This window comes from Nanorana parkeri, unplaced genomic scaffold (genome assembly GCF_000935625.1).
Source record: "Nanorana parkeri isolate BGI_ZX_2015 unplaced genomic scaffold, ASM93562v1 scaffold18, whole genome shotgun sequence".
NCBI lineage: Eukaryota > Metazoa > Chordata > Amphibia > Anura > Dicroglossidae > Nanorana > Nanorana parkeri.
The window spans coordinates 3,786,366-3,796,310 of NW_017306286.1; the positions used below are offsets into that span (position 1 = coordinate 3,786,366).

At 37.6% G+C, this 9,945-nt stretch overlaps 1 protein-coding gene across 1 annotated transcript in view; it reads left to right on the forward strand.

The window, feature by feature from the left end:
• Positions 1–9,945, forward strand: part of MYO18B (myosin XVIIIB) — a 427,031-nt gene that overhangs the window by 123,805 nt on the left and 293,281 nt on the right. Inside the window, exons 13-16 of the mRNA XM_018560492.1 lie at positions 2,862–3,032; positions 6,629–6,719; positions 8,887–9,079; positions 9,186–9,266. Coding sequence (XP_018415994.1) covers positions 2,862–3,032; positions 6,629–6,719; positions 8,887–9,079; positions 9,186–9,266 — 536 coding nt within the window. The remainder of the gene's footprint in view (positions 1–2,861; positions 3,033–6,628; positions 6,720–8,886; positions 9,080–9,185; positions 9,267–9,945) is intronic.

The following is a 9,945-nucleotide window of genomic DNA, read 5'->3' on the forward strand; positions in this document are numbered from 1 at the left end:
ATTTATCTTTGACCATGCTGTATTAATATAACATGGGCTGGCTGTTAGTTGTGTGAATGAGGTCTTAAGCTAAATTAAGGTTTTTTCACTTTTCTATACAATTCCATCTGCTTCCATCCTATCCATACGCCATCTTGTGGCCTTTTTTCAAATGGCACGTTGAGATTTTACTAACTTTCGTTGAGTACAACTCTGTGACAATTTAAGCAAAGTAAACTTATTTTTTGACAGTCATGTTGTCTTTTGAGTTACAGTTCTTCATAATATTAAGAAACTGACCTAAAATCATTATTTTGTATTGCTTTGGAAAAAATGTGATCTGCCCCTTTAAGAAAAAGTATCGGTAATTGGTATCGGCGAGTACTTAAAAAAAAGTATCGGTACTCGTACTCAGACCCAAAAAAGTGGTATCGGTGCATCCCTAGCCATGATCAACCTATTGCCCACCCCTGCTCAACATGAAACATATATCTTTGTTTTGTGTGGCATGAAGTAGAAGACAGGCCCCTGCTGTGTTTCTGTTGTATAGATGATGTTAGGAAGAACTCCCCCTGCCATTAGAACAGCTGTGACTAGCTAAGCACAGCTTTGTATCCAAGCCACCCTTGTCACCAGCACAAGTGATTTTCCATTAAATCCCTCATAGGATACACTAAGGGGCAGCTAAAGATGTGGTATTACCAGATCTCTGGTAGATTATATAGGCGTATTAGTTGAATTAAAATAGACTGGTGACAATTGTTGGGTACAAAGCTGAACATAGCCTGTAAGAGACAGTGGGAGGAATGTCCTCCTACTGATGTTTCAGTAATAAGCTAGAGGGGAATATGTTAAGTTATTATGTTGTTTTCTGCAACTGGAAGTTTTACATACAAATATCTGTAAAGGGATGAGTTGTAAGGTAAGATATAAAGTCAACTAAACAAGGAAATTTGCAGTTGCACTTTGATTCATTGTGCTGTTACACATTAGTTATTCCACCAAATAATACAGACTATGATCTTTAAAGGGGCAATGGCCCATGAAATGTGTCAATTTATGTTTGAAGTGGTCATTTTCTATGCTGCTTTGTGGAAATTGTTTAGTGATGCACGAGTTTCTTTGCCTTTATTGTCATGTTTTTCTTAAAAGTGAATGCTGTGTTGCAGCCATCGTATTCCCTTCAGGGTATTAATCATTTACTCATTAACCTCTCACCTAAATTGTGTTTTATTCATGGTAATAGACTAGGAGTTTAGCTTTGAGTTCCCAAGTCACATTGTAATTTTCCTTAATTACCTTCCTTTTTGTACCAACTGGGGTGGAAGTGTGAAGCCTCTTTGTTGGTGACAAGCCAGTGATTTCTTAAGGCTGTTAATTAATGAGTGTAAATTTATGAGGTCCAGTGCTGATTAGCAGGGATTTGGTTCATATTGACATACACTAGAGTAGACAGAGAAACATCCTCAGTGCCACTTTAGCTTACTCTGTGTGAGCTGAACAACGATGTACTGTAGTTTTCAAAGAGAACATATCAAATCACGTTTACAAATCTCACATATAGAAGGACAGCTCTATGAATATTGTAGCGGCTAAGCTGACAATTACTAGAAAGGTTACCTAAACTAGGAATGGAAATTAGATTTTGGATGGAAAATCAGAGACTGAGCCTGGAGTTTCAGCACCAAGGACAGAGACAGAAAGCATGAACCATTCTTGGACACTTTTTCCATTTTAGAGTGCTGCACAGAAAAATGTTCACAACGCACATGTTAAAGTGCATCTTCAGTCTAAAAAACGTTTTAGCATATAACACAGTAGAAAATAGGTTAGAGCCTCTGACAGTTTGTTTTGCTGTTTATGTTCCTGTTAGTGAGATTTCTTATTGTTGTAAGTTGATTCTGTCATTTATGAGGACATGTAAACCAAACTATACATTTTGTTTTGGATGGAGAATAGTAGTGACAAAGCAAATACAAAATTATAAAGAGTTATCCTGAACTCCTTTTTTTTAAAAACCACACCAAATTCCACGACCTCATGCTGGCATACATAATACTGGCAGGCAGCATCAGCGAGGGAAGCAAGAGAAAGAATAGTGTTCAATAATTAGTGTTTTGCTTAGTTCAGCTTTTAGCACTTTTCCAGTCTAGTCACTCTGAAGCTTATGTAAAAAATTTGGAAAATGTATTGTGGCCCATAACAATCAGTGAGAATCCTTGATTCATTTTTTTTTCTCACTGTAGAAATGACAGTTGATAGCTGATTGTTTGCTATAATTAACAAGTAATTTTCTACTTGTAATACCTTCTAATTGCTCACACTTCCCTCTGGAGGCCCCCAGCATTTATGATATGCTTTGTCTCTACACTTACCATTTAGCTGAGTCTTCGAGCTAGTCATATGACTTGCTGAACATCCTCTTCTTCTGTCTTCTTCCAGCAGTGGGCAGTACTTGATGATGCAAAAAATTACACAGCACCACTTTCTTCATCATCACATAGTGAATAAAGAGCACTGCGGTAACACACTTTCAGGGGGTGGGCCCCTGGAGCCCCACATTCACATTAGAGTCCCCAGTCTTCCAGGTTAAGAGTCAATAGGGGTCTTTCAACCCAGTAGACTTAGGACATCTTGTGGTGAATAAGAGGTACTTGGGGGAACTGAAGGTGAGCATTGAAGCCTGAGTTGATTTTTTCACTATTTTAACCTTTTTTCAAAATTTGCCTGGAGATGGGTTTTAAATAAGCTCAGTGTATGGAACATGAACTGCTCAGTCTGTCTTTTATTGTTCAAATAGCTGTCAATTATAACCCTTGCATTAACCTGTTGTTAAATACATAGCAATCTATTAATAAAAATGTAATTTCTGTTTTTTTCAGTTGGAAGAAAGCAATTCATGAGATATGATTATGCAAATAATGTCGCTAGTGTGCTAGGCTGTGACTGTGAGGAACTAACTACAGCTGTCTTTAAACATCACCTTAAGCAGATAATTGAACAGGTCACACTTGGAGCCAGAGGCAGTAACCAAGAAGATGAAGCTAAGACAGGTTTGGTGATTTTTGTTTTGAATTAAGTATACAAATATCTTGTTTATTATTTTGACACATAGCATTCAATTATCCCTCCCATCCGATGGGGGGAAAAAATAATCCACGGTGAAACTGTCATCCCTATTATCACAGCTGTCACATCAGAGTTTGGAAATGCCTGCTTGTCCCATACAGATGCACACTTACAGTATCTGATATAACAACACTATATCAATACAGCACAGCTATTCTGAGCTACACCTACACCAGTTACATGATGCCTTAGGCATGTCAGCAAACTGCATGTTTCACAAATAATGTATAAATTGTTTCAGCTGCTTCATAAATGTATAATAACTTTTACAAAAATAACAAAACAAATTGCCAAGCACAGTCATTACTGGTGAAACATACAGTTTTGAAGAACTTTATTGTAATTTGTCGGCAAAGTTATCGTAAATTAACATGGCAGACCACAATACTTATTTTCACAATACATTAGTGCAGTGAATGTAATGTATAGTATGATCATGACTGGTTTTCAATATCTAAGTGACTCAGCACTCACTTTTTTTTCATATTCCTAAATTAAGAGAAAATTTATTTGCATGGGGTTGTTTGGCCTGGGTCCTCAGATATTTGCATGGCCATTATTCTTCTTGTTCCCATATCTGCCAAGCAGAGAACCCAGAATAGTTTGAAAGCTTATTTAAGGAGAGCTGTTTCCTAGCAACTAGCCCAGGTGTACAGACATTCCTCTGCCAGGATTTCGAATGTATGATCATGCAAACTGGCATCTAATAAAGAACATTTGGCTTGATTGTATTATGTATTCTGCTGTTTCTCTTCTCTATGACAGAATGGATTTTGGCTGAGAGAGGGGCTTACAAAGACTTTGCAATACATAAATACTATCATGTGCCTAAAGAAATCTCTCTCTCTCTCTCTCTCTCTCTCTCTCTAGTATCATGTTCATTATATATAGGTAAATTGTTTGCTTCCATTCAACAAATTATTTTTTTCCTGTTGGAACATGCACCATTTAATGGAGTGTCTTGCTTACCTATCAGCTGCTCAGGCTGCTACTATGTGAAAACAGCCACATTGATTTTCCCCATGGTTGCTGACTAGGTGAACATCATACAGAGTTAGTCAATAGTCAATCAGTGGTTCTGCCTCAACATAGATCTTACCTTTCATTATCACCTATGTGCCCCACTGATGCAGCTGTCCTCAGCTACCAAAGAAGCCCCTGCTATCTATGTTTTTAATGATGGCATCCCCTAGAACTAAAAGGCATTAGATATTTTATGAACAAGAATTAAACAATCAAGCAGGATAAAATAACCAAATGAACAATATAGTGGTAAACAGGACTGTCCCTGTCATGAGGCAGCCTGAGGAGGTTGCCCCAGGCAGCATCATATTGGGTCACATGGGGGTGCGGCTGTTAGCAACCTGTGATGCTCTGGCTGATGTCCCACTCAGCTCACTGATGTCATAATTGTAATTGCCAGGAGCTGAGAGGGACATACTCTGGTGGCGCCCCACCAAGCTCCTGGCAACCAGTGACGTCAGTGAGCTTGGCGGGACGCCAGACCTGGACAGAGAGGTAGAAGCAACCAAACCGCCCCTCCCCCCCCACCCCCCAGTAATGATCATCACCAGCATCCCCCTAACCTCTAGTAGTGAATAGGGACACCCTTGGCCAGGGAACATTTGGAGTACATTGTTAGAGTCAAGGAAGCACAGGTATTAACCCTCATGATATTTCTTGTGGTACTGTGGTAAAAACACATATGTTTTTATAACAGTACCACATTAATAGCATCATTTGGTACTATCATTTACTGCATAAAACCTTTAGAATGGGTAACCTTGCAACTTCCATAATGCCTAAATTGCATCTGTAGCTATATTAGTGTTATTTGTTAGTAAATTATGCCATGTAGTGTATATATACTAATATGTACTGTATATGCAGCATTCCTGAAAATCAGTCCTTACTTGTATAGTTTGCTGTATAGCCTGATCATTCTACTGTACATCTGTACTACCCGAATGCTGCCATAATATGTGCCTATGATGCTCACAAGCCGTGCAGCAGCTTTGGTTCTCTTACATGTATAAAGTAGTTTGTGGACGACAAATACCCTGTGAAGGCAGCGATAACAGACTCTTTCCTTCAGTCCTCCAAGTGTTTTCTTATACTACAGCAGTGTGTTTGGCATGTATGCAGCAACAGGCTAGCATGCTAGTAGGTTAAAAGTGATGTTAGAGCATGTTAAGTTGACCATTTGCAAAGACCCCACAGTAATACACTGCTTGGCCTAAAAAAAAAAAAAAGTCACACCTGGATTTAGCTAAGCAAATAGGTAAGAGCTATAGGGGCTGCTTGAGTTGGTCAGGTTCAGCAAAAAATGCGGTGAGCTGCCTATCTGAATATACTGAATGACCAGGTTTTTCCATCAATGGATTATTTCTTCCCTGATGGCATGGTCTTATTCCAAGATGACAATGCCAAGATTCATCAGGCCCAAATTATGAAAAAGTTATTCAGGGAGAAAGAGACATAATTTTCACACATGGATTGGCCACCACAGGGTCCAGACCTTAATCACATTGAGAATCTTTGGGATGTGCTGGAGAGACTGTATGCAGTGGTCTGACTCTCCCATCATCACTTTGTTGATGTTGATTTATGCAACTCTGGATGGAAATATATGTTGTGACATTGCGCAAGCTTATTGAAACAGTGCCACGGTGAATGCATGGCATAATAGAAGCTAAATCTGGCTAAACAAAGTATGAGTGCTTGATTTTTTTTTTAAACAAGACAATGCATTTTACAGTAGCAGTAGCCTGACAATCAGCAACAAATCCATCAATTCTGTAAAAAGTGCAAAAACTGTCACGGACACTGGTGTATTAAGGGCACAGTTACACACAATACCTTTAGCCATGAGTAAATAAAAGTTTCCCAGAATTGACTGCAGAATCGTCTTTAATCGTTCACTGACACAGGCCATTTCTGTCATCAGTTATGACTATTTTCTGTCACATACTAGCATGACAGTAGAATATACTTTCACAAACACCCCATATATTTTAACAGTTTTAAGGATAGCAATAACTTTGAGCTGCCAATGGCAATGTAAAGACTACCTTTTGGCAGTGACTTTACTAGCAAAAGTTTAATATTTATATTAAATGTTAACATAAAAGTGTGGTATACAAGAGTGTCAATGTCTGGACACATTGCCATCACATTATTGAGTGCCTCATGTTATGCAGACACACATTTCCACAATTTGGGTTATCCCAAAATATATTTCCAATTGTGCCTCGGACTGTAATGCCATAAGACCATTGTGTAGTTGTATATTTGCTTAGTACTACTCTGACTGGTATGAGTTTAATTGCTTAAACTCATTGCATATGTTCAATATTTATTTGATGTATTTTTTAACAGGTCATTCTTGGTAATTTTGTGGCTCATGTCATGTATTTTGCCACGTAACATGTGCTGTTTAATGTAAATTATGAAACAAATGACTGTTTTAATCACTAATATATAAGCCGTAAGTACTTTATTTGCCAATGTTTTTCTCAAGGACCCAAAATGAGCGGAGTGGAATGTGTTGAAGGAATGGCTGCAGGACTTTATGAAGAAATTTTTGCTGCCATTGTCTTTCTCATTAATAGGTATGGAATGAACGTGACAACTGTTTATTAAAGGTTTTATCAAATCATATTTTTTTTTATAATTGACAATTTTTTATTAAAGTTGCATAAATGAGATACAAAACTTATGATAGCAGTTGAGGTATCACTTTTGGTTAACATTTCACCATAAACAACATGACATATATAATATTCCGTTTTCAGTTGTGGGGTTGAGTCACTAAAACTTATAAAATGAAGCTTTCCCATTTTTCCTTCCAGCATCCCTATATGTCGTGGCTCTATCCGCATTAATTATGGCTTGTACAAATCAGTTCAGGCTTATCATATCTATAGAGCTCAATATGTAGCTGATACCATTCCATCATGATGTATCTATACTTAAGTTAACAGTGTAGTAACATAGAGAAGATATATCAGTAAAAGAAGAGAAGAAAAGAAAGTGTGTGTTAGCTTCTTCCAGGATAGCCTTCTGCATAGACAGTATGGGCAACACGTACCAGGACTTCTCCCTTACCCCTACCCCCCTCCCTTCTTATTCCTATACCAATTATTTAGTCGTGCTGTTACGTATTCCATTACCTGTCCCTGTAGTGGTATGAGACAACGGGCTGTCGTGAGGATATGCGTTATAAGTGTATAGGGTGACATCAAATAATATTTATAGCCTTTTATGTTCTCTTTTACGTTCTTTTTCTGAATATTCCCTCTTCAAGGATGTAGTATACTAGAAAAAGTACATAATTCAGTGATATTTCAATAAAACATATTAAAATGTAACGTATTTGATAACACTGTAGCGCCATGAAATTCTCTCAAAGTGTAAACAATCAATAAACCTATCCTAGGTCTTTCTCCAAAATGGCATACAGTATATAAAACAGTCTGTCACTATCATTAACACAGCGTTTTTTTTTGTTTTTTTTAGTCCTCTTGTAACATTGTCATATAGCTATACTACTGTTTTTTTATACACTATTACACACATTTATAGGAACATGAAAACTATTAAAAAAATTTTTGTGTGTGAATATGCTTTGTTAAATTCAACTAAAATAAATAGAGATCACTGTTCTACATTGGTATTCCCTGATTTTAGAAGTTTTGTGTCCATGTTGTTAAAACGTTGAAATATTTGTCTATATGCATCTTGAAGGTATACATAGACATTTCATTACCTATGTTTACTATTACATGCTATATTTTAAAGACGATCTCCTGCCTCTGGTGCTTGGTGGGAAACTGTGCTGTTATTATTTTATTTTAGCCTCCTCCTCTCCCCACTGTGTGCCTCTGAATTTTCTTTAAGGACACTGTGTCATGCACATTTCCTGTCTGTGTGATGCTTAGCCTTCCACAAGACTCACTACCATCAAAGACACCTCTCCTTGGGCTACAGAGCTGTAATCCTCTGTGGAGCAAGTTTCTTTTGGATCTGAAACAGCTGCAGGGAACACCCCTTACCTGTACACTTTGAATTCTGGGACTCCTGTGCAGCAGTGGATATATTGCTCAGACTAGTGTCTTCTGTACACAGTGTAATCTGCACTGCAAACAAAATTTAACACACGGCCTTTAGTTTACTGTCTTGTATTGTTTACATTTAGACGAAGCTGTGTGTTTATCCATGAACTTGGATAGGCATGGTATAAATGTTATTTTGAGATACTCCTGTAGTTCTGTAAGTAACAGGCTTTTGCAACTTGAGGTAAGAAAAAAGGTACCAACAGCTCCAATTGCTAGCTGGATATAAGCATTAATGAAAAACAATATCCACATGCTGTATTAACTATATACCTTCCTAAATAAAGGAACATATATTTAGCATTTTTACTTTTTGGCCCTGATCATAATAAAGAGAGACAAAGGATTTGCCCTTTACAGGGGTTGTGTCTTTTAGCTTAGTGAATGAGGTGAAATTTCACCCTATCATGTACAATGAAAATGAAAAAAAAAAAGCTTTTGCTTGCACATGATTGAGTGATGGAAGTCAGCAGAGCTTCACCTCATTCACTAAACTATGGGGGAACTTCCCCTGTAAAGTGCAAATTCCCTTGCAAAGTGAAAAGACTATCTACCTTTAGTAAATCAGCCCCATTAAAATTAGCTGGTATATTGTAACCTCAAAAGCAGACAAAAGTGATTGTGATATGTTAATAAAAACAATGTAATATTTTCTTCTTCTAAGGTCTTTGTCCTCCAGTCTGTTAACATTGGCTTCCATTATGGTTGTTGATATTCCTGGATTCCAGAACCCACGCCACCAGAAGAAGGAAAGGGCTGGCACATTTGAAGAGCTTTGCCAAAACTATGTAAATGAACGTATGCAGTGTCTGTCATACAAGAGCACATTCAGCATGCCTCTGGAGAGGTTTAGAGAGGTGAGATAAGCTGTCCTGAAAACTTTCAGAAAGAAACCTAACATATTACTTTTTTTAAAAAATATGACCCTACAGCAATTAACAATGTTGATACTGTTATTCACAGGAAAATATTGATGTGATGTTTGATCTGCCAGAGGACTCACCATTACCCACGGTATTGCTCATAGACCAGACATCTTCACAAGTAAGTAACTTCTTTTCAATATTTTTAGAAAACTTTAACAAAAGGGTAACACCTTTGACAAGCTTAATTTGGTCACACGTCAAACAATTCAGAGCATAGCAGGTATGTATGGTGACAAGAGTTATACCGTCACAATAGGTAGGCAACTTTAACAATGAATTTCCAGAGTGATCCAGATGTGACCCAGTAAAATGCTGAGACTAACAGAGGAACTGACAGTGGGACAGGAAAAGAAAAAAACACATTGAAAGCAAGAGCAAAGTTATGAAAGGGCAGAGGAAATGAGAGACAAGAACTAAGAGGATGGGGGTTGGTAAAGGGAAAAAGGGGGGAAGGGAACCTGAGACCTGAGACAAGCATCACTACCAAAAGTGGGCTTCTCCAGAGCATCAAATAGTAAGTAAAGACAAGTCAAAATCAGGAGGCATGTAATTGTTGATCCAAGGCTCCCAAACAAGTAAGCAACTTCAATTGTTAGGTTGTATGCCATTAAATTATCTACAGTGAGCAGATATTAACTGACCAATACATTAGGATGGGGGTTGTTGTAGGTCCATTGGGAGTGGAATTTACTTTCATTTTTACAAACATAGGTATTTCTTTAGGTTACAGCAAACTTCCACCAAAACAACTTGTGATTTATCCAAAAGGAAAACATACAGCAATAAAAAGCCTTTGT